At 44.5% G+C, this 26,086-nt stretch overlaps 2 protein-coding genes across 2 annotated transcripts in view; both read left to right on the top strand.

Moving 5' to 3' along the window:
• The window catches only part of LOC130191752 (macrophage colony-stimulating factor 1 receptor 2-like), a 50,433-nt gene extending 40,906 nt beyond the window's left edge, over positions 1–9,527 (top strand). Inside the window, exons 18-25 of the mRNA XM_056411443.1 lie at positions 3,601–3,674; positions 4,388–4,476; positions 4,640–4,762; positions 5,520–5,631; positions 6,685–6,784; positions 8,661–8,787; positions 8,868–8,973; positions 9,055–9,527. Of these exons, the coding sequence (XP_056267418.1) occupies positions 3,601–3,674; positions 4,388–4,476; positions 4,640–4,762; positions 5,520–5,631; positions 6,685–6,784; positions 8,661–8,787; positions 8,868–8,973; positions 9,055–9,125 (802 nt within the window). The 3' untranslated portion in view covers positions 9,126–9,527. The remainder of the gene's footprint in view (positions 1–3,600; positions 3,675–4,387; positions 4,477–4,639; positions 4,763–5,519; positions 5,632–6,684; positions 6,785–8,660; positions 8,788–8,867; positions 8,974–9,054) is intronic.
• A 13,603-nt stretch (positions 9,528–23,130) lies between these two features.
• Positions 23,131–26,086, top strand: part of tmprss15 (transmembrane serine protease 15) — a 9,849-nt gene continuing 6,893 nt past the window's right edge. Inside the window, exons 1-4 of the mRNA XM_056440096.1 lie at positions 23,131–23,242; positions 23,329–23,450; positions 25,704–25,759; positions 25,886–26,028. Of these exons, the coding sequence (XP_056296071.1) occupies positions 23,131–23,242; positions 23,329–23,450; positions 25,704–25,759; positions 25,886–26,028 (433 nt within the window). The remainder of the gene's footprint in view (positions 23,243–23,328; positions 23,451–25,703; positions 25,760–25,885; positions 26,029–26,086) is intronic.

Below are 26,086 nucleotides of genomic sequence, written 5' to 3'. Positions count from 1 at the left end.
TCTACCAGTGACATAGGGTTGTACTAGTGACATAGGGGTGTACCAGTGGCATAGGGGTGTACTAGTGGCATAGGGGTGTACTAGTGACATAGGGGTCTACCAGTAACATAGGGGTCTACCAGTGACATAGGGGTGTACTAGTGGCATAGGGGTGTACCAGTGACATAGGGGTGTACTAGTGACATAGGGGTCTACCAGTTACATAGGGGTGTACTAGTGACATAGGGGTCTACCAGTGGCATAGGGGTCTACCAGTGACATAGGGGTGTACTAGTGGCATAGGGGTGTACTAGTGACATAGGGGTGTACCAGTGACATAGGGGTGTACTAGAGACATAGGGGTCTACCAGTAACATAGGGGTCTACCAGTGACATATGGTTGTACCAGTGACATAGGGGTATACTAGTGGCATAGGGGTGTACTAGTGGCATAGGGGTGTACTAGTGGCATAGGGGTGTACCAGTGACATAGGGGTGTACTAGTGGCATAGGGGTGTACCAGTGACATAGGGGTGTACTAGAGACATAGGGGTCTACCAGTAACATAGGGGTCTACCAGTGACATATGGTTGTACCAGTGACATAGGGGTATACTAGTGGCATAGGGGTGTACTAGTGACATAGGGGTCTACCAGTAACATAGGGGACTACCATTGACATAGGGGTGTGCTAGTGACATAGGGGTCTACCAGTGACATAGGGGTATACTAGTGGCATAGGGGTGTGCCAACGAGTGTGTACCAGTGACATAGAGGTGTACCAGTGACATAGGGGTGTACCAGTGACATAGGGGTGTACTAGTGACATAGGGGTGTGTCAACGAGTGTGTACCAGTGTCATAGGGGTGTGCCAACGATTGTGTACCAGTGACATAGGGGTGTATTAGTGACATAGGGGTCTACCAGTGACATAAGGGTCTACCAGTGACATAGGGGTCTACCAGTGACATAGGGGTCTACCAGTGACATAGGGGTGTAATAGTGATATAGGGGTGTACCAGTGACATAGGGGTGTACTAGTGACATAGGGGTGTACCAGTGACATAGGGGTCTACCAGTGACATAGGGGTCTACCAGTGACAGGGGTGTACTAGTGACATAGGGGTGTACCAGTGACAGGGGTGTACCAGTGACATAGGGGTGTACTAGAGACATAGGGGTCTACCAGTAACATAGGGGTCTACCAGTGACATATGGTTGTACCAGTGACATAGGGGTATACTAGTGGCATAGGGGTGTACTAGTGGCATAGGGGTGTACCAGTGACATAGGGGTGTACTAGTGGCATAGGGGTGTACCAGTGACATAGGGGTGTACTAGAGACATAGGGGTCTACCAGTAACATAGGGGTCTACCAGTGACATATGGTTGTACCAGTGACATAGGGGTATACTAGTGGCATAGGGGTGTACTAGTGACATAGGGGTCTACCAGTAACATAGGGGACTACCATTGACATAGGGGTGTGCTAGTGACATAGGGGTCTACCAGTGACATAGGGGTATACTAGTGGCATAGGGGTGTGCCAACGAGTGTGTACCAGTGACATAGAGGTGTACCAGTGACATAGGGGTGTACCAGTGACATAGGGGTGTACTAGTGACATAGGGGTGTGTCAACGAGTGTGTACCAGTGTCATAGGGGTGTGCCAACGATTGTGTACCAGTGACATAGGGGTGTATTAGTGACATAGGGGTCTACCAGTGACATAAGGGTCTACCAGTGACATAGGGGTCTACCAGTGACATAGGGGTCTACCAGTGATATAGGGGTGTAATAGTGATATAGGGGTGTACCAGTGACATAGGGGTGTACTAGTGACATAGGGGTGTACCAGTGACATAGGGGTCTACCAGTGACATAGGGGTCTACCAGTGACAGGGGTGTACTAGTGACATAGGGGTGTACCAGTGACAGGGGTGTACCAGTGACATAGGGGTGTACTAGAGACATAGGGGTCTACCAGTAACATAGGGGTCTACCAGTGACATATGGTTGTACCAGTGACATAGGGGTATACTAGTGGCATAGGGGTGTACTAGTGACATAGGGGTGTACTAGTGACATAGGGGTCTACCAGTAACATAGGGGACTACCAGTGACATAGGGGTGTACTAGTGGCATAGGGGTGTACCAGTGACATAGGGGTGTACTAGTGACATAGGGGTGTACTAGTGACATAGGGGTCTACCAGTGACATAGGAATATACTAGTGGCATAGGGGTGTGCCAACGAGTGTGTACCAGTGACATAGGGGTGTACTAGTGACATAGGGGTGTACCAACGATTGTGTACCAGTGACATAGGGGTCTACCAGTGACATAGGGGTGTACCAGTGACATAGGGGTGTACCAGTGACATAGGGGTGTACTAGTGACATAGGGGTCTACCAGTGACATAGGGGTGTACCAGTGACATAGGGGTGTACTAGTGACATAGGGGTGTGTCAACGAGTGTGTACCAGTGACATAGGGGTGTACTAGTGACATAGGGGTGTACCAACGATTGTGTACCAGTGACATAGGGGTCTACCAGTGACAGGGGTGTACTTGTGACATAGGGGTGTACTAGAGACATAGGGTCTACCAGTAACATAGGGGTCTACCAGTGACATAGGGGTCTACCAGTGACATAGGGGTATACTAGTGGCATAGGGTTGTACCAGTGACATAGGGGTATACTAGTGGCATAGCGGTGTACCAGTGACATAGGGTTGTACTAGTGACATAGGGGTCTACCAGTAACATAGGGGTCTACCAGTGACATAGGGGTGTACTAGTGGCATAGGGGTGTACCAGTGACATATGGGTGTACCAGTGGCATAGGATTGTACCAGTGACATAGGGGTATACTAGTGGCATAGGGGTGTACTAGTGACATAGGGGTGTACTAGTGGCATAGGGGTCTACCAGTGACATAGGGGTGTACTAGTGACATAGGGGTGTACCAGTGACATAGGGGTGTACCAGTGACATAGGGGTGTACTAGTGACATAGGGGTGTACTAGTGACATAGGGGTGTACCAGTGACATAGGGGTGTACTAGTGACATAGGGGTGTACCAGTGACATAGGGGTGTACTAGTGACATAGGGGTGTACTAGTGACATAGGGGTGTACCAGTGACATAGGGGTGTACTAGTGACATAGGGGTGTACTAGTGACATAGGGGTGTACCAGTGACATAGGGGTGTACCAGTGACATAGGGGTGTACTAGTGACATAGGGGTGTTCTAGTGACATAGGGGTGTTCTAGTGACATAGGGGTGTACCAGTGACATAGGGGTGTACTAGTGACATAGGGGTGTACTAGTGACATAGGGGTGTTCTAGTGACATAGGGGTGTACCAGTGACATAGGGGTGTACTAGTGACATAGGGGTGTACTAGTGACATAGGGGTGTACCAGTGACATAGGGGTGTACTAGTGACATAGGGGTGTTCTAGTGACATAGGGGTGTACCAGGTATATACTATAACTACTATATATTATATTATGATTAGTTCAATACAAACTTATTGTTGAAGTCGTTGCTATTCAATGTTTTCTCTTCTGTATCAATATTAAGAATATGTGTGTGTCTCTGTGTGTGTGTGTGTGTAGTGACAGTGGGATCTCCTGCTGTTCAGACTATCAGGAGATGCAGCCGGTTCAGAGTCCAGGACAAACACACCTGGGTAACAATCTACGTCTGCCTGTCTGTCTGTCTGACTGTCTGTCTGTCTAACTGTCTGTCTGACTGTCTGTCTGACTGTCTCTCTGTCTGGCTGTCTCTCTGTCTGACTGTCTCTCTGTCTGACTGTCTCTGTCTGTCTGTCTGACTGTCTCTGTCTCTCTGTCTGTCTGTCTGACTGACTGTCTGTCTCTCCGTCTGTCTGTCTCTGTCTCTCTGTCTGTCTGACTGTCTGTCTCTCCGTCTGACTGTCTCTCTGTCTGTCTGTCTGACTCTCTGTCTGACTGTCTCTCTGTCTGTCTGTCTCTCTGTCTGACTGTCTCTCTGTCTCTCTCTCTGTCTGACTGTCTCTCTGTCTCTCTCTCTGTCTGACTGTCTCTCTGTCTGAATGTCTCTCTGTCTGACTGTCTCTTTGTCTCTCTGTCTGACTGTCTGTCTGTCTCTCTGTCTGACTGTCTCTCTGTCTGACTGTCTCTCTCTCTGACTGTCTCTCTATCTGTCTGTCTCTCTGTCTGGCTGTCTCTCCATCTGACTGTCTGTCTGACTGTCTCTCTGTCTGACTGTCTCTCTCTCTCTGTCTGACTGTCTCTCTGTCTCTCCATCTGACTGTCTGTCTGTCTGACTGTCTCTCCGTCTGACTGACTGTCTCTCCGTCTGACTGTCTGTCTGTCTGTCTCTCCGTCTGACTGTCTTTCTGTCTGACTGTCTGTCCCTCAGGTGTGCAGATCAACAGTGTTTCTGTCGGTGATCTCATGAGGTTTTCCTACCAGGTAGCTCAGGGTCTGGACTTCCTGTCCACCAGGAATGTAAGAACACACACACACACACACACACACACACACACACACACACACACACACACACACACACAGACACACACACACACAGACACACACACAGACACACACAGACACACACACAGACACACACACACTCACCTGTCTGTCTGCCCACCTGTCTGTCTGTCAGTGTATCCACAGAGACGTAGCAGCGAGGAACGTCCTGCTGACCGACCGCTGCGTGGCGAAGATCTGTGACTTCGGTTTGGCCCGAGACATCCGCAACGACGACAGCTACATCGTGCAGGGGAACGTGAGTGACCTTCACCTGACCTTCACCTGACCTCGTCTGACCTCACCTGACCTTCACCTTACCTTCACCTGACCTCGTCTGACCTCACCTGACCTTCATCTGACCTTCACCTGACCTCGCTTGACCTCGCCTGACCTTCACCTGACCTCACCTGACCTTCACCTGACCTCGTCTGACCTCACCTGACCTCGCCTGACCTCACCTGACCTCGTCTGACCTTCACCTGACCTCGTCTGACCTTCACCTGACCTCGCCTGACCTTCATCTGACCTCGTCTGACCTCGCCTGACCTCACCTGACCTCGTCTGACCTCACCTGACCTTCGCCTGACCTCGTCTGACCTCACCTGACCTCGTCTGACCTCACCTGACCTTCACCTGACCTTCACCTGACCTCACCTGACCTCACCTGACCTTCACCTGACCTCACCTGACATCACCTGACCTTCACCTGACCTTGTCTGACCTCACCTGACCTTCACCTGACCTCACCTGACCTCACCTGACCTTCACCTGACCTTGTCTGACCTCACCTGACCTCACCTGACCTTCACCTGACCTCGTCTGACCTCACCTGACCTCACCTGACCTCGTCTGACCTCACCTGACCTCACCTGACCTTCACCTGACCTTCTACTGACCTCGTCTGACCTCACCTGACCTTCACCTGACCTCGTCTGACCTCACCTGACCTCACCTGACCTTCACCTGACCTTTACCTGACCTCGCCTGACCTCAACTGACCTCTCCCGGTGAAGGCCCGCCTCCCGGTGAAGTGGATGTCTCCAGAGAGCATCTTCCAGTGCGTCTACACGGTCCAGAGCGACGTCTGGTCCTACGGGGTTCTGCTGTGGGAGACCTTCTCGCTCGGTGAGGACCAATATGAAGTATTGATTATGTATCAGGACACATCTTCCCGCCCTGGGATCAATATGAAGTATTGATTATGTATCAGGACACATCCTCCTGCCCTGGGATCAATATGAAGTATTGATTACGTATCAGGACACATCCTCACGCCCTGGGATCAATATGAAGTATTGATTATGTATCAGGACACATCCTCACGACCTGGGATCAATATGAAGTATTGATTATGTATCAGGAAACAGCCTCACGCCCTGGGATCAATATGAAGTATTGATTACGTATCAGGACACATCTTCACGCCCTGGGATCAATATGAAGTATTGATTATGTATCAGGACACATCCTCACGCCCTGGGATCAATATGAAGTATTGATTATGTATCAGGAAACATACTCATGCCCTGGGATCAATATGAAGTATTGATTATGTATCAGGAAACAGCCTCATGCCCTGGGATCAATATGAAGTATTGATTATGTATCAGGACACATCCTCATGCCCTGGGATCAATATGAAGTATTGATTATGTATCAGGACACATCTTCACACCCTGGGATCAATATGAAGTATTGATTATGTATCAGGACACATCCTCCTGCCCTGGGATCAATATGAAGTATTGATTATGTATCAGGACACATCCTCCTGCCCTGGGATCAATATGAAGTATTGATTATGTATCAGGACACATCCTCATGCCCTGGGATCAATATGAAGTATTGATTATGTATCAGGACACATCTTCACACCCTGGGATCAATATGAAGTATTGATTATGTATCAGGACACATCCTCACACCCTGGGATCAATATGAAGTATTGATTATGTATCAGGAAACAGCCTCACGCCCTGGGATCAATATGAAGTATTGATTATGTATCAGGACACATCTTCATGCCCTGGGATCAATATGAAGTATTGATTACGTATTGCACAGGTGTTTATGTGTGTGTACTTAATGGTGCCCATACTTAAAGTACACACTGTAGAAGACAGAGTCTGATGCTCTCTGATTGGACGACAGCTCATCTGTTCACATCTTCCCTGTCAGGTAAGAGTCCGTACCCAAACGTTGCCGTGGATACCAATTTCTACAAGATGATCCAAGATGGCCGCCACATGGACAAGCCAGACTTCGCCCCAGACGAGATGTGAGCAGACCGTCGTCTCATAACCCCTAACCCCTAATCCTAACCCCTAACCTCTAACCCCTAACTCAACGACCTAAACAGCTTCTTTGCACGGTTTGAAGCAACAAATAACACAAACCCACAGAAAACTCCACCCCCCCCCCCCCCCACGACCAGGCTCTGTGCCTGTCTGCTGAAAGTGTGAAGAGGGCACTCTCCACTATCAACCCCCGCAAAGCAACAGGCCCAGACAACATTCCAGGCCGTGTACTGAGGGACTGCGCAGAGGAGCTTAAGGACATCTTCAACACTTCTCTGAGTCAAGCTGCTGTTCCATCACACTTCAAGACCTCCACCATCATACCTGTGCCAAAGAAACCGTCTCCATCCTGCTTCAATGACTATCGCCCTGTGGCACTGACCCCCATCATTATGAAGTGCTTTGAACGGCTAGTCATGTCTCACATCAAGTCCATCCTCCCCCACCCTGGACCCCTTTCAGTTCGCATACCGGGCCAAACGGTCCACAGAGGACGCAATCTGCTCTGTTCTCCACCCAGCCCTCACCCACCTGGAGAAAGCAGACTCACATGTGAGAATGCTTTTCATAGACTTTAGTTCAGCTTTTAACCCCATAATCCCACAACAACTCATTTGTAAACTGGACCAGCTGGGGCTCAACACCTCCCTCAGTGAGAGGCCACAAGCGGTACGAGTCGGTAACAACACTCAGCACAGGGGCCCCACAGGGCTGTGTGCTCAGGCCCCTGCTCTTCACCCTGCTGACTCACGACTGCACAACAACCTACAGCACCAATCACATGGTGAAGTTTGCGGACGACACAACTCTGGTGGGTCTCATCACCAAGAACGATGAGACCCACTACAGGAAGGAGGTCAACCTTTTGACCACGTGGTGCAGAGACAACAACCTCTTGCTGAATGTCATCAAAACAAAGGAGATTGTGGTTGACTTCAGGAAAAGCCACACTGTACACCCACCACTGACCATCGATGGTGCTGCTGTGGAGCGAGTGAGCAGCACCTAACCCGGCTCATACCCCTAACCTCTAACCCCTAACCCGGCTCATACCCCTAACCTCTAACCCCTAACCCGGCTCATACCCCTAACCTCTAACGTCTAACCCGGCTCATACCCCTAACCTCTAACCCCTAACCCGGCTCATACCCATAACCTCTAACGTCTAACCCGGCTCATACCCCTAACCTCTAACCCCTAACCCGGCTCATACCCCTAACCTCTAACGTCTAACCCGGCTCATACCCCTAACCCGGCTCATACCCCTAACCTCTAACCCCTAACCCGGCTCATACCCCTAACCCGGCTCATACCCCTAACCTCTAACATCTAACCCGGCTCATACCCCTAACCTCTAACCTCTAACCCGGCTCATACCCCTAACCTCTAACCCCTAACCCGGCTCATACCCCTAACCTCTAACCCCTAACCCGGCTCATACCCCTAACCTCTAACGTCTAACCCGGCTCATACCCCTAACCTCTAACCCCTAACCCGGCTCATACCCCTAACCTCTAACGTCTAACCCGGCTCATACCCCTAACCTCTAACCCCTAACCCGGCTCATACCCCTAACCTCTAACCCCTAACCCGGCTCATACCCCTAACCCGGCTCATACCCCTAACCTCTAACATCTAACCCGGCTCATACCCCTAACCTCTAACCTCTAACCCGGCTCATACCCCTAACCCGGCTCATACCCCTAACCTCTAACCCCTAACCTGGCTCATACCCCTAACCTCTAACCCGGCTCATACCCCTAACCTCTAACCCCTAACCCGGCTCATACCCCTAACCCTAACCTTAATGAAGGTATTCTGAATCCATTGACAGACATCTTTTTCGGGTCCTCTCAGATTTCAGCTGATGACGCTCTGCTGGAGTTTGGAGCCCACAGACAGACCGACCTTTAACATGATTGGTCAGCTCATTAACAGGCTCCTCCCCTCCACCAATGACACAGCTTCACATCACAGGGACCAGGTGAGATACCTGCTTCTGTAAACTCGGCCCTGATCTTTGTCTGGCAGAGCCTGAACATCTCTTCTCTCTCTTCCCCAAAGTCAACAAACAAAAACCTCAACGAGTGCAAAGAAGAGGAGGAAGAGGAGAAGGAGGAGGTCAGAGGAAGAGGCGCACTGAAGACAGGAGAGGAGCATGGCCGGAGAGGTGGCTCCACCAGCAGATGTTGCTTAGAGACAGATCACATGTATGAACATGTCTGACTCCGCCTCCTTTTGATTTTCTCAGAGCACCATGATGATAATGATGAAGAAGAGGAGAAGAAGCCGATGATGAAGAACATCTACCAGCTGACCTGATTGTCTTGTCCAGTAAAGATGCTGGAAATGAAGCATGTTCCTCAAAGATTCAGAGAGAACAGACGTCATGAGTCCAGATGTAACCGAAAACCACCACTCGAGATCTGGGTCTGGATCCTGTGGTTCTTGATCCTTTGATCTGGATCATCGGGGTCTGGATCCTGTGGTTCTTGATCCTTTGATCTGGATCATCGGGGTCTGGATCCTGTGGTTCTTGATCCTTTGATCTGGATCATCAGGGTCTGGATCATGTGGATTTGGCTGCTATAAGTCTGGATCCTTTGATCTGGTCTGAGACCTGCTACTTGGGGAACCTATTCACTCTACTGATTCTGGTGTTACATTTTAATTGTTTTAATGTTTCTTATTGTGTTTGAATAAATCTTTTATCTTAATAACACACTTTCTGCTCTTCGATTTATCTTTAATTGTCTTTTTTATGTCTTAAAATATATTCAGACTTGTTTGGCAGGACTCATGACATTACAACACATATATTAGCACATTATTCATAGTATTACTCATGGTATTACTCATGGTATTACTCATAGTATTGCTCATAGTATTACTCATGGTATTACTCATAGTATTACTCATGGTATTACTCATGGTATTACTCATGGTACCACTCATAGTATTACTCATGGTATTACTCATAGTATTACTCATGGTATTACTCATAGTATTACTCATGGTATTTCTCATAGTATTACTCATAGTATTACTCATGGTATTACTCATAGTATTATTCATGGTATCACTCATAGTATTACTCATGGTATTACTCATAGTATTATTCATGGTATTACTCATAGTATTACTCATATAATTACTCATAGTATTACTCATGGTATTACTCATAGTATTACTCATGGTATTACTCATGGTATTACTCACAGTATTACTCATAGTATTACTCATAGTATTACTCATGGTATTACTCATGGTATTACTCATGGTATTACTCATGGTATTACTCATAGTATTACTCATGGTACACTCATGGTATTACTCATGGTATTACTCATGGTATTACTCATGGTATTACTCACAGTATTACTCATAGTATTACTCATATAATTACTCATAGTATTACTCATGGTATTACTCATAGTATTACTCATGGTATTACTCATGGTATTACTCATGGTATTACTCATGTTATTACTCATAGTATTACTCATGGTATTACTCATGGTATTACTCATGGTATTACTCATGGTATTACTCATGGTATTACTCATGGTATTACTCATATTATTACTCATAGTATTACTCATGGTATTACTTATGGTATTACTCATGGTATTACTCATGGTATTACTCATGGTATTACTCATGGTATTACTCATAGTATTACTCATGGTATTACTCATGGTATTACTCATGGTATTACTCATGGTATTACTCATGGTATTACTCATGGTATTACTCATGGTATTACTCATGGTATTACTCATGGTACGACTCATGGTATTACTCATGGTATACTTATGGTATTACTCATGGTATTACTCATAGTATTACTCATGGTATTACTCATGGTATTACTCATAGTCTTACTTATGGTGTTACTCATGGTATTACTCATGGTATACTCATGGTATTACTCATGGTATTACTCATGGTATTACTCATGGTATTACTCATAGTATTACTCATGGTATTACTCATAGTATTACTCATGGTATTACTCATGGTATTACTCATGGTATTACTCATGGTATTACTCATAGTATTACTCATGGTATTACTCATGGTATTACTCATGGTATTACTCATGGTATTACTCATGGTATTACTCATAGTATACTCATGGTATTACTCATGGTATTACTCATGGTATTACTCATAGTATTACTCATAGTATTACTCATATAATTACTCATAGTATTACTCATGGTATTACTCATGGTATTACTCATGGTATTACTCATGGTATTACTCATGGTATTACTCATGGTATTACTCATGGTATTACTCATGGTATTACTCATAGTATTACTCATGGTATTACTCATGGTATTACTCATAGTATTACTCATGGTATTACTCATGGTATTACTCATAGTATTACTCATGGTATTACTCATGGTATTACTCATGGTATTACTCATGGTATTACTCATGGTATTACTCATGGTATCACTCACTGTATTACTCATGGTATTACTCATGGTATCACTCACTGTATTACTCATGGTATTGCTCACTGTATTACTCATGGTCTTACTCATGGTATTACTCACTGTATTACTCATGGTATTACTTATGGTATTACTCATGGTATTACTCATGGTATTACTCATAGTATTACTCATGGTATTACTCATGGTATTACTCATGGTATTACTCATAGTATTACTCATGGTATTACTCATAGTATTACTCATGGTATTACTCATGGTATTACTCATGGTATTACTCATAGTATTACTCATGGTATTACTCATAGTATTACTCATGGTATTACTCATGGTATTACTCATAGTATTACTCATGGTATTACTCATGGTATTACTCATGGTATTACTCATGGTATTACTCATGGTATTACTCATGGTATTACTCATGGTATTACTCATGGTATTACTCATAGTATTACTCATGGTATTACTCATGGTATTACTCATGGTATTACTCATAGTATTACTCATAGTATTACTCATGGTATTACTCATGGTATTACTCATAGTATTACTCATAGTATTACTCATGGTATTACTCACAGTATTACTCATAGTATTACTCATAGTATCACTCATGGTATTACCCATAGTATTACTCATAGTATTACTCATGGTATTACTCATGGTATTACTCATGGTATTACTCATAGTATTACTCATAGTATTACTCATGCTATTACTCATGGTATTACTCATGGTATTAATCACAGTATTACTCATGGTATTACTCATAGTATTACTCATGGTATTACTCATGATATTACTCATGGTTTTACTCATGGTATTAGTCATGGTATTACTCATAGTATTTCTCATGGTATTACTCATGGTATTACTCATGGTATTTCTCATAGTATTACTCATGGTATTAGTCATGGTATTACTCATGGTATTACTCATAGTATTACTCATAGTATTACTCATAGTATTACTCATGGTATTACTCATGGGATTACTCATATAATTACTCATGGTATTACTCATAGTATTACTCATGGTATTACTCATAGTATTACTCATGGTATTACTCATAGTATTACTCATGGGATTACTCATATAATTACTCATGGTATTACTCATAGTATTACTCATGATATTACTCATGGTATTACTCATAGTATTACTCATGATATTACTCATTGTATTGCTCATGGTATTACTGATGGTATTACTCATAGTATTACTCATGATATTACTCATGGTATTACTCATGGTATTACTCATAGTATTACTCATGATATTACTCATGGTATTACTCATGGTATTACTCATAGTATTACTCAACGCATCATCTCACTCTTCCGGTAAGCTCTGGTTGCCAGCTCAGCAGCGAGCATGACTTCTTCTTCTCCCCCTCCCGCTCCTCTTGCTCAGTGTGTCTCATGTATAGTTATCCCCCTGCCTCCCTTAATGATAACGATACATGCAACAAGTGTAGTTTATTTGCTCAGTTGGAGGCAGGTCTAAGTGGGTTAGATGCACGGCTCCGCGCTATCGAAGCTCAGACAGCTATGCTAGTTAGCCCGCCCTCTCCCGTAGCCGGCGCGGAGCTACAGTCAGCTGATAGCTGTTAGCTGCTAGCTGTTAGCTGATAGCTGTTCCCCGGCGGTAACCGTGCAGCCGGGTGGTTGGGTAACTGTTCGCAGGAGTAGTAAGTCTATACAGAAGCCCGCTGTGCACCAACCACTTCACGTTTCCAACCAGTTTTCCCTGCTCAGCGACACACCCGCTGAGGAACACACCCTGGTTATCGGGAGCTCTATAGTCAGGAACGTGAAAATAGCGAAGCCACGGACCAGAGTCGTGTGCCTCCCGGGGGCCAGAGCGGGCGACGTGGAGTCTTGTTTGAAGCTGCTGGCTAAGGACAAGCGGAGATACAGTCAGATTGTAATACACGCCGGTGGTAATGACGCCCGAGCCCGTCGGTCGGAAGTTACTAAAATTAATGTGGAATCGGTGTGTGCTTATGCCAAGATGTTGTCGGACACCATAATTTTCTCTGGCCCTCCTCCCAAATTTGCAGACAGACGAATTGTATAGCCGAATGTCGTCTTTCACCCGCTGGCTGTCGAGGTGGTGCCCAGCGAATAATGTGGGCTACGTAGACAACTGGAAGACTTTCTGGGGAAAGCCTGATCTGATGAGGAGAGACGGCATTCATCCCACGTTGGACGGAGCGCGTCTCATTTCTGCGAATATGACCAAGTTGATCACCGGACTTAATCCATGACAACCCAGGGTTCAGATCAGGAACCGGGAGCAGAGTTGTAGTTTAACACCCTTCTCTGCTCTTCCATTCGAGCAGTTACCCACCCATGACTCTAGAGGAGAGACTGTGTCTGTCCCACGGCCACTTCAATTAAATAAATCAAAAGTAAGCAGAAGAGGAGTCGTACACAATAACCTTATACAAGTTAACACCATTATTTCAGCAGTGCAACAAAACAGGTCTATTAAATGTGGTCTCCTAAATATTCGATCTCTGTCATCTAAAGCTGTGTTACTAAATGATTTAATATCAGATAATCACATTGATTTATGTTGCCTAACTGAAACCTGGCTGAGCCATGAAGAATATGTCTGCCTAAATGAATCGACTCCTCCAAGTCATATTAATACTCACATTCCTCGAGGCACGGGTCGAGGAGGTGGAGTAGCAGCCATCTTTGAATCGAGCCTATTAATTAATCCTCAACCAAAATTACACTACACCTCATTTGAAAGCCTTGTTCTTAGTCTTTCACATCCAACCTGGAAAACACTACAGCCAATTCTATTTGTGATTCTGTACCGCCACCAGGTCCATATTCAGAGTTTATATCTGAATTCTCAGAATTTATATCAAGTTTGGTTCTTAAAACTGATAAAGTTATTATTGTTGGAGGTTTTAATATCCATGTGGATGTTGATAATGATTGCCTTAGTGCTGCATTCATCTCCTTGTTGGACTCGATTGGCTTCTGTCAGAGAGTACAGAAACCCACTCACAGCTTTGGCCACACGCTTGATCTTGTTCTTACTTATGGCGTTGACATTGAGCATTTGAACGTCTTCCCACAGAATCCTCTTCTGTCAGACCACAACCTCATAACTTTTGAATTTATACTACTGGAGTGTACTCCGTTAGTCAAAAGTTTCTACACCAGATGTCTAACTGACAGTGCTGTAGCTAAATTTAAAGAAGCGATTCCTTCTGTATTTGATTCGATACCACGTCTCAATCTAACAGAGGACTCCTGGTCTAACTTTAGTCCGTCCCAGATGGATCATCTTGTTGACAGTGCCACAGGCTCTCTGAGAATGACACTGGACTCGATAGCCCCTCTGAAGAAGAAGACAGTGAGGAAGAGGAGGTTTGCTCCTGGTATAACCCTCAGACCCGCAAACTGAAGCAAGCGTCAAAAGCTTGAGCATATGGCGTTCAACTAATCTCAAGAATCCCGCTTAGTTTGGCGAGATAGTCTTAAAACTTATAAGAAGGCCCTCCGTAATGCCAGAGCAGCCTATTACTCATCAGTAATAGAAAAAAATAAAAACAACCCCAGGTTTCTCTTCAGCACTGTAGCCAGGCTGACAGAGAGTCACAGCTCTGTGGGCCGAGCATTCCTATAAACCTTAGTGGTAATGACTTTATGAACTTCTTTAATGAAAAGATTTTAACTATTAGGGACAAGATTAATATTCTCTTGCCCATAACCAGTGCCAATCTGTCCTCAAGTGGAATGGCCTTGGAAACCGCTGTATGCCCTGGTGTATATTTGAGGGCTTTTCTCCCATCAACCGTGACCAATTATCTTCAACGGTTTCTACTTCGAACACGTCTACCTGTCTCTTGGACCCCATCCCGACGAGGCTGCTTAAAGACGTTTTGCCTTTAATTGGCGGCTCTCTATTAGATATTATCAATGTGTCTCTGCTAACAGGTCACGTACCACACTCCTTCAAGGTGGCTGTTATTAAACCTCTCCTGAAGAAGCCCACTCTGGATCCAGAGGTGTTGGCTAACTACAGACCGATCTCTAACCTTCCTCTCCAAGATCCTTGAGAAAGTGGTCGCAAATCAGTTGTGCGACTTTCTACATCATAATAGTTTATTTGAGAAATTTCAATCAGGATTTAGAAAACACCACAGCACCGAGACAGCACTGGTGAAAATTACAAATGACCTCTTAATGGCAGCAGATAAAGGACTCCTCTCTGTCCTGGTCTTGTTAGACCTTAGTGCTGCATTCGACACCATTGACCATGACATCCTGTTACAGAGACTGGAGCAGTCGATTGGCATTTCAGGCACGGCACTAATTTGGTTTAAATCCTATTTATCAGATCGATCTCAGTTTGTATTTGTAAACGATGACGCCTCGATAACCACCAACGTTAATCACGGAGTTCCACAAGGTTCTGTGCTTGGACCAATTTTATTTACCTTATACATGCTTCCTTTGGGCAATATTATCAGGAAACACTCCATAAACTTTCATTGTTATGCAGATGATACTCAACTATATTTATCCATAAAACCAGAGGCGCGCAACCAACTCGGTAAAATTCAAGCATGTCTTAAAGACATAAAAACATGGATGACCTGCAACTTCTTGATGTTAAACTCAGACATAACCGAAGTAATTTTAATCGGCCCTGAGCACCTCAGAGATCAATTATCTGGTGATGTGGTTTCTGTAGACGGCATTGCCCTAGCATCCAACACCACTGTAAAGAATCTTGGCGTTATCTTTGATCGGGACTTGTCCTTTAACTCCCACGTAAAGCAAATCTCAAGGACTGCATTCTTTCATCTACGTAATATTTCAAAAATCAGGCACATCTTGTCTCAAAAAGATGCAGAAAAATTGGTTCACGTTCGTTACTTCGAGACTGGATTACTGCAACTCCTTATTATCAGGCTGCTCTATAAGTCTCTTAGGTCCCTCCAGTTGATCCAGAATGCTGCAGCTCATGTTCTCACTAAAACTAAGAACAGAGATCACATCACTCCTGCACTAGCTGCTCTGCACTGGCTCCCAGTAAGATCAAGAATCACTTTTAAAATTCTTCTCTTAACCTACAAAGCCTTGATTGGTGATGCACCATCATATCTTAAGGAGCTTGTAGTACCATATTGCCCCACTAGAGAGCTACGCTCACTAAATGCGGGACTACTTGTAGTTCCTAGAGTCTTAAAAAGTAGAATGGGAGCCAGAGCCTTTAGTTATCAAGCTCCTCTTTTATGGAACCAGCTTCCAATTTCAGTCCGGGAGGCAGACACAGTCACCTCGTTTAAGAGTATACTTAAGACCTTCCTCTTTGACAGAGCTTATAGTTAGGGCTGAATCAGGTTCACCTGGTCCAGCCCCTTGATATGCTGCTATAGGCTTATAGCTGCCGGGGGACGTTTAGGATGCACTGAGCTCCTCTCTCCTCTTTTCTCTCCTTAAGGATGAATTTTCATCTCTCAATCACACGTTACTAACTCTGCTTTCTCCCCGGAGTCCTTTTGACTTCACGTCTCATGGGGTCATCGGACCCTATGAGACGGCATAGATCCTATCTGCCTGATGGATCATCGAGGTCTGGGTCGTGGAATTCCTGCTCCTGACTACGCCACTGTCCTGTTGAGACTCCGCCCACTGTTGAGACTCCGCCCACTCCTCCTCCCCACCGCCATCTGCCTGATGGATCGTGGAGGTCTCCATCGTGGAATATGCCTACTATGAACTATTCATACACTCTGTCATATTCATTGAATGTATTTTAACTCTAAATCTGTCCTTCTGTACACATTACATCTATTGTTCTGTCCATCCTGGAGAGGGATCCTCCTCTGTTGCTCTCCTGAAGGTTTCTTCCCTTTTTTTTCCCCTGAAGGGTTATTTGAGAGTTTTTCCTGGTCCGATGTGAGGTTTTGGGGCAGGGATGTCTATGTGTACAGATTGTAAAGCACTCCGAGACAAATTTGTAATTTATGAAATTGGGCTATACAAATAAACTGAATTGAATTGAATTGAATTGAATTACTCATGGTATTAATCATAGTATTACTCATGGTATTACTCATAGTATTACTCATGGTATTAGTCATGGTATTACTCATAGTATTACTCATGGTATTAGTCATGGTATTACTCATGGTATTACTCATGGTTTTACTCATGGTATTAGTCATGGTATTACTCATAGTATTACTCATAGTATTACTCATGGTATTAGTCATGGTATTACTCATAGTATTACTCATGGTATTAGTCATGGTATTTCTCATGGTATTAGTCATGGTATTACTCATGGTATTAGTCATAGTATTACTCATGGTCTTAGTCATGGTATTACTCATGGTATTACTCATGGTATTAGTCATAGTATTACTCATGGTATTAGTCATGGTATGATTCAAAGTATTACGCATGGTATTAGTCATGGTATGACTCAAAGTATTACGCATGGTATTACTCATGGTATTAGTCATGGTATTACTCATGGTATTACTCATGGTATTAGTCATAGTATTACTCATGGTATTAGTCATGGTATTACTCATGGTATTACTCATGGTATTAGTCATAGTATTACTCATGGTATTAGTCATGGTATTACTCATGGTATTAGTCATGGTATGATTCAAAGTATTACGCATGGTATTAGTCATGGTATGACTCAAAGTATTACGCATGGTATTAGTCATGGTATTTTAATAAATGATAGTACAGTTATACATGTGATGATGTGATGCTTATTACTGTGTTATAGTCGTTTTTAAACCCATTATTACACGTTTCTGTGCATGTTTGCATTACGTGGTTGTTTTAGTATTTGTGGAGTGTCACCTGGCAGGTGAGGCAGGGGGCGGAGCCACGTTAAATTAGATAACCTGGCCGCTGGACTTCACCCTCCAATAAACACGAAGCAGCAGAAAGTCGTTAAGGTGAGCTTGTTAATGGGATTCATATGTTGTATGTATTAATTGATACATACATGTTGAAGTGATTCCATCACTTTGTTATTGATTATCAGCTGCTGTATCGATGATGAGCCAATAGTCGAGTTCAGCTCAATAACCGGAACCAACAACAGATCATCTCAGCTGAGGGCTGGTCTGAGGTCTGCGGCAGGTGAGAGGACTTCTTTATGTACACGGGGGGAAGGGCGTGTTGACGTGTTGACGTATGGACATTTGGATGTGTTGACGTGTTGACGTGTTGACGTGTTGACATATGGACGTGTTGACGTATGGACGTGTTGACGTATGGACGTGTGGACGTGTTGACGTATGGACGTGTTGACGTGTTGACGTATGGACGTGTTGACGTATGGACGTGTTGAAGTATGGACGTGTTGACGTGTTGACATATGGACGTGTTGACGTATGGACGTGTGGACGTGTTGACGTGTTGACATATGGACGTGTTGACGTATGGACGTGTTGACGTGTTGACATATGGACGTGTTGACGTGTTGACGTATGGACGTGTTGACGTGTGGACGTGTTGACATATGGACGTGTTGACGTGTTGACGTATGGACATATGGATGTGTTGACGTATTGACGTGTTGACGTATGGACGTGTTGACGTATTGACGTGTTGACATATGGACGTGTGGACGTGTTGACATGTTGACATATGGACGTGTTGACGTATGGACGTGTTGACGTATGGACATATGGACGTGTTGACGTATGGATGTGTTGACGTGTTGACGTATGGACGTGTTGACGTATGGACGTGTTGACGTATGGACGTGTTGACATATTGACGTGTTGACGTGTTGGACGTATGGACGTGTTGGACGTATGGACATGTTGATATGGGCGTGTTGGCGTGTTGACGTGGACATATGGACGTGTTGACGTATGGACGTGTTGGCGTGTGGACGTTGACGATGGCGTGTTGACGTATGGACGTGTTGACGTATGGACGTGTTGACATATGGACATGTTGACGTGTTGACGTATGGACGTGTTGACGTATGGACGTGTTGACATATGGACGTGTTGACGTATGGACGTGTTGACGTATGGACGAGTTGACGTATGGACATATGGACGTGTTGACGTATGGATGTGTTGGCGTATGGGCGTTGGACGTATGGACGTGTTGGCGTATGGGCGTGTTGACATATTGACGTATTGACGTGTTGACATATGGACGTGTTGACGTATGGACGTGTTGATGTATGGACGTGTTGACGTGTTGACATATGGACGTGTTGACGTATGGACGTGTTGACGTATGGACGTGTTGACGTGTGGACGTGTTGACGTATGGATGTGTTGACGTATGGACGTGTTGACGTATGGACGTGTTGACGTATGGACGTGTTGACGTGTTGACATATGGACGTGTTGACGTATGGACGTGTTGACGTATGGACGTGTTGACGTGTTGACGTGTTGACATATGGACGTGTTGACGTGTGGACGTGTTGACGTATTTCAAGTTTCAAGTTTCAAGTTTTTTATTGTCACATCCCCTTTTATACAAGTATAATCGGTTTGTGAAATTCTTATGTGCAAAACACCCGACAGCAGTAGCAGACTAAAAAAAGAATAAGAATGAGAATAAACTATACAATATCCACAAAAACGTATGGCGTATGGACGTGTTGATGTATGGACGTGTTGACGTGTGGACGTGTTGACGTATGGACGTGTTGACGTATGGACGTGTTGACGTGTGGACGTGTTGACGTATGGATGTGTTGACGTATGGACGTGTTGATGTGTTGACGTATGGACGTGTTGACGTATGGACGTGTTGACGTGTGGACGTGTTGACGTATGGATGTGTTGACGTATGGACGTGTGGACGTGTTGACGTATGGACGTGTTGACGTATGGACGTGTTGACGTATGGATGTGTTGACGTGTGGACGTGTTGACGTATGGATGTGTTGACGTATGGACGTGTTGACGTATGGACGTGTTGACGTATGGACGTGTTGACATATTGACGTGTTGACGTGTTGACATATGGACGTGTTGACGTATGGACGTGTTGATGTATGGACGTGTTGACGTGTTGACATATGGACGTGTTGACGTATGGACGTGTTGACGTATGGACGTGTTGACGTGTGGACGTGTTGACGTATGGACGTGTTGACGTATGGACGTGTTGACGTATGGACGTGTTGACGTGTTGACATATGGACGTGTTGACGTATGGACGTGTTGACGTATGGACGTGTTGACGTGTTGACGTGTTGACATATGGACGTGTTGACGTGTGGACGTGTTGACGTATTTCAAGTTTCAAGTTTCAAGTTTTTTATTGTCACATCCCCTTTTATACAAGTATAATCGGTTTGTGAAATTCTTATGTGCAAAACACCCGACAGCAGTAGCAGACTAAAAAAAGAATAAGAATGAGAATAAACTATACAATATCCACAAAAACGTATGGCGTATGGACGTGTTGACATATTGACGTGTTGACGTGTTGACATATGGACGTGTTGACGTATGGACATGTTGATGTATGGACGTGTTGACGTGTTGACATATGGACGTGTTGACGTATGGACGTTTTGACGTGTTGACGTATGGACGTGTTGACGTATGGACGTGTTGACATATGGACATGTTGACGTGTTGACGTGTGGACGTATGGACGTGTGGACGTGTTGACATGTTGACATATGGACGTGTTGACGTATGGACGTGTTGACGTATGGACATATGGACGTGTTGACGTGTTGACGTATGGATGTGTTGACGTGTTGACGTATGGACGTGTTGACGTATGGACGTGTTGACGTATGGACGTGTTGACGTGTTGACGTATGGACGTGTTGACGTATGGATGTGTTGACGTATGGACGTGTTGACGTGTGGACGTGTTGACGTATGGACGTGTTGACGTATGGACGTGTTGATGTATGGACGTGTTGACGTGTTGACGTATGGACGTGTTGACGTCATGTACTCATGTACTCATGTACTGATGTACTGATGTACTCATGTACTGATGTACTCATGTACTCATGTACTGATGTACTGATGTACTCATGTACTGATGTACTCATGTACTCATGTACTGATGTACTGATGTACTCATGTACTGATGTACTCGTGTACTGATGTACTCATGTACTCATGTACTCATGTACTCATGTACTGATGTACTGATGTACTCATGTACTCATGTACTCATGTACTGATGTACTGATGTACTCATGTACTGATGTACTCATGTACTCATGTACTGATGTACTCATGTACTCATGTACTGATGTACTGATGTACTCATGTACTGATGTACTCATGTACTCATGTACTGATGTACTGATGTACTCATGTACTGATGTACTCGTGTACTGATGTACTCATGTACTCGTGTACTCATGTACTCATGTACTCATGTACTGATGTACTGATGTACTTGTGTACTCGTGTACTGATGTACTCATGTACTCATGTACTGATGTACTCATGTACTCATGTACTCATGTACTGATGTACTCATGTACTCATGTACTGATGTACTGATGTACTGATGTACTCATGTACTCATGTACTCATGTACTGATGTACTGATGTACTTGTGTACTCGTGTACTGATGTACTCATGTACTCATGTACTGATGTACTCATGTACTCATGTACTCATGTACTGATGTACTCATGTACTCATGTACTGATGTACTGATGTACTCATGTACTGATGTACTTGTGTACTCGTGTACTTGTGTACTTGTGTACTTGTGTACTCATGTACCCGTGTACTCGTGTATTCGTGTACTCATGTACTGATGTACTTGTGTACTTGTGTACTGATGTACTTGTGTACTCGTGTACTTGTGTACTCGTGTACTGATGTACTCGTGTACTTGTGTACTCGTGTACTCATGTACTGATGTACTCATGTACTCATGTACTCATGTACTGATGTACTTGTGTACTGATGTACTCATGTACTCATGTACTCATGTACTGATGTACTGATGTACTCATGTACTGATGTACTTGTGTACTCGTGTACTCGTGTACTTGTGTACTTGTGTACTCATGTACCCGTGCACTCGTGTATTTGTGTACTCATGTACTGATGTACTTGTGTACTCGTGTACTTGTGTACTCATGTACTCGTGTACTGATGTACTCGTGTACTTGTGTACTCATGTACTGATGTGCTGATGTACTTGTGTACTTGTGTACTTGTGTACTCGTGTACTCATGTATGTATATCCTCATGTACTGATGTACTCGTGTACTTGTGTACTTGTGTACTCGTGTACTCATGTACTGATGTACTCGTGTCCTCGTGTACTCGTGTACTGATGTACTTGTGTACTCGTGTCCTCGTGTACTCGTGTACCCGTGTGATTGTGTACTCGTGTACTTGTGTACTCGTGTACTGATGTACTTGTGTACTCGTGTACTCATGTACCCGTGTACTTGTGTACTCGTGTACTTGTGTACTCGTGTACTCATGTACTGATGTGCTGATGTACTCGTGTACTCGTGTACTTGTGTACTCATGTACTCATGTATGTATATCCTCATGTACTGATGTACTCATGTACTTGTATACTCGTGTACTCGTGTACTCATGTACTTGTGTACTTGTGTACTCGTGTACTCGTGTACTGATGTACTTGTGTACTTGTGTACTCATGTACTTGTGTATTTGTGTCCTCGTGTACTCGTGTGCTGATGTACTTGTGTACTCGTGTCCTCATGTACTCGTGTACTGATGTACTTGTGTACTCGTGTACTTGTGTACTCATGTACTTGTGTACTTGTGTCCTTGTGTACTCGTGTGCTGATGTACTTGTGTACTCGTGTCCTCGTGTACTCGTGTACTGATCCCAGGGTCATCATGAGGCGAGCCCTGTCCTCTCTGGAGCTCCTCCTCTTCCTCCTGGCCTTCCTCCTCCTCCTCTGCTGCGCGGGCCTGATCGGTGTCTCCTGGGCCGGCCTGCAGACGGAGGGTGAGCATGGAGAGCTGGAAGTGATCGGCCGGCACAGCTGTTGTTGCTGATCAATAACCTGGTGTGTGTGTGTGTGTGTGGAGGAGGCGTGGCCCCGGTGATGCTGAGGGGCCGCATGTCCATCACGGAGGGAGCGGCGTTCTCCGAGGAGCTGAGCGACTCCCGCTCAACGCTCTTCAAGGCGTTGGCCTACGACGTCCAGCAGCTGGTGAGGGGGCGGGCTTTTATTTTGAAATACAGGTTTAGTGTTGATGTGCATATGCATGTTTGATAATGGAGGATTATTAATTCAATTCAATTCAGTTTATTTGTAGAGCCCAATTTAACAAATTACAAATTAGTCTCGGAGTGCTTTACAATCTGTACACATAGACATCCCTGCCCCAAAATCTCACATCGGACCAGGAAAAACTCCCAAATAACCCTTCAGGGGGAAAAAAAGGGAAGAAACCTTCAGGAGAGCAACAGAGGAGGATCCCTCTCCAGGATGGACAGAACAATAGATGTAATGTGTACAGAAGGACAGATTTAGAGTTAAAATACATTCAATGAATGTGACAGAGTGGATGAATAGTTCATAGTAGGCATATTCCACGATGGAGACCTCCACGATCCATCAGGCAGATGGCGGTGGGGAGGAGGAGTGGGCGGAGTCTCAACAGTGGGCGGAGTCTCAACAGGACAGTGGCGTAGTCAGGAGCAGGAATTCCACGACCCAGACCTCGATGATCCATCAGCAGATAGGATCTATGCCGTCTCATAGGGTCCGATGACCCCATGAGACGTGAAGTCAAAAGGACTCCGGGGAGAAAGCAGAGTCAGTAACGTGTGATTGAGAGATGAAAATTCATCCTTAAGGAGAGAAAAAAGAGGAGATAGGTGCTCAGTGCATCCTAAACGTCCCCCGGCAGCTATAAGCCTATAGCAGCATATCAAGGGGCTGGACCAGGTGAACCTGATTCAGCCCTAACTATAAGCTCTGTCAAAGAGGAAGGTCTTCAGTCTACTCTTAAACGAGTTGACTGTGTCTGCCTCCCGGACTGAAGGTGGAAGCTGGTTCCATAGAAGAGGAGCTTGATAACTAAAGGCTCTGGCTCCCATTCTACTTTTTAAGACACTAGGAACTACAAGTAGTCCCGCATTTAGTGAGCGTAGCTCTCTAGTGGGGCAATATGGTACTACAAGCTCCTTAAGATATGATGGTGCATCACCAATCAAGGCTTTGTAGGTTAAGAGAAGAATTTTAAAAGTGATTCTTGATTTTACTGGGAGCCAGTGCAGAGCAGCTAGTGCAGGAGTGATGTGATCTCTTTTCTTAGTTTTAGTGAGAACACAAGCTGCAGCATTCTGGATCAACTGGAGGGACCTAAGAGATTTATTAGAGCAGCCTGATAATAAGGAGTTGCAGTAATCCAGTCTCGAAGTAACGAACGTGTAAACCAATTTTTCTGCATCTTTTTGAGACAAGATGTGCCTGATTTTTGAAATATTACGTAGATGAAAGAATGCAGTCCTTGAGATTTGCTTTACGTGGGAGTTAAAGGACAAGTCCCGATCAAAGATAACGCCAAGATTCTTTACAGTGGTGTTAAGTACACATTAAGAATATACACTCTAAAGTACACAATAGGAAAGGACAATATATACACTATAAAGTACACACTAAGCATGGACACTATAAAGTACACATTAAGCATAGACACTATAAAGTACACACTAAGCATATACACTATAAAGTACACACTAAGCATATACACTATAAAGTACACACTAAGCATGGACACTATAAAGTACACACTAAGCATAGACACTATAAAGTACACATTAAGCATAGACACTATAAAGTACACACTAAGCATATACACTATAAAGTACACACTAAGCATGGACACTATAAAGTACACACTAAGCATGGACACTATAAAGTACACACTAAGCATAGACACTATAAAGTACACACTAAGCATGGACACTATAAAGTACACACTAAGCATGGACACTATAAAGTACACACTAAGTATAGACACTATAAAGTACACACTAAGCGTGGACACTATGAAGTACATGCTAAGCATGGACACTATAAAGTACACACTAAGTAAAGACACTATAAAGTACACACTAAGCGTGGACACTATGAAGCACATACTAAGCATGGACACTATAAAGTACACACGAAGCATGGACACTATAAAGTACACACTAAGCGTGGACACTATGAAGCACACACTAAGCATAGACACTATAAAGTACACACTAAGTATAGACACTATAAAGTACACACTAAGCGTGGACACTATGAAGTACACACTAAGCATGGACACTATGAAGCACACACTTGTATTTGTGGAACTGAACCGTTCGGGGCTTCAAGCTTCTCAGTCAATAATCAATAATCAATCTGTCTTTGAGTTCTTTGTTCAGCCACCTGATCAAAGCATGTCCTCTGATTGGTCCACAGATATCAAAGGCGTTGAGTCACAGTGGTTTCAAGACGTGTCAGGTGTTATCCTTCAGGTCAGATATTTGATCAATCACCAATCAATGATGATCTGATCAGTTCCATCCCAGTGATATTGATCGTAGGCATCTGAATGGGTCAAACACGTAGACATGAGGATATTGATCTCTGTGTTTCCTCAGACGGGGCAGTGTGGTGGTGAACTTTGACCTTTGGTTCAATCAACGGATCGATGTGAACGAAGCGGAACAGCAGCTGGGGGCGGGGCTTCAGGAGGCCGCGGCGGGAGGATTGGTCATCGACAGAAACAGCATTCAGATCAAAGGTGACCAGGGTCTCTGGGAGGTCAGCGGGGTCACTGTGAGGTCACAGGGGTCTCTGGG

This window comes from Pseudoliparis swirei, chromosome 3, assembly GCF_029220125.1.
Source record: "Pseudoliparis swirei isolate HS2019 ecotype Mariana Trench chromosome 3, NWPU_hadal_v1, whole genome shotgun sequence".
Taxonomy (NCBI): Eukaryota; Metazoa; Chordata; class Actinopteri; order Perciformes; family Liparidae; genus Pseudoliparis; species Pseudoliparis swirei.
The sequence above is the reverse complement of the archived record's forward strand: the minus strand, read 5'-3'. Positions and strand labels throughout refer to the sequence as shown.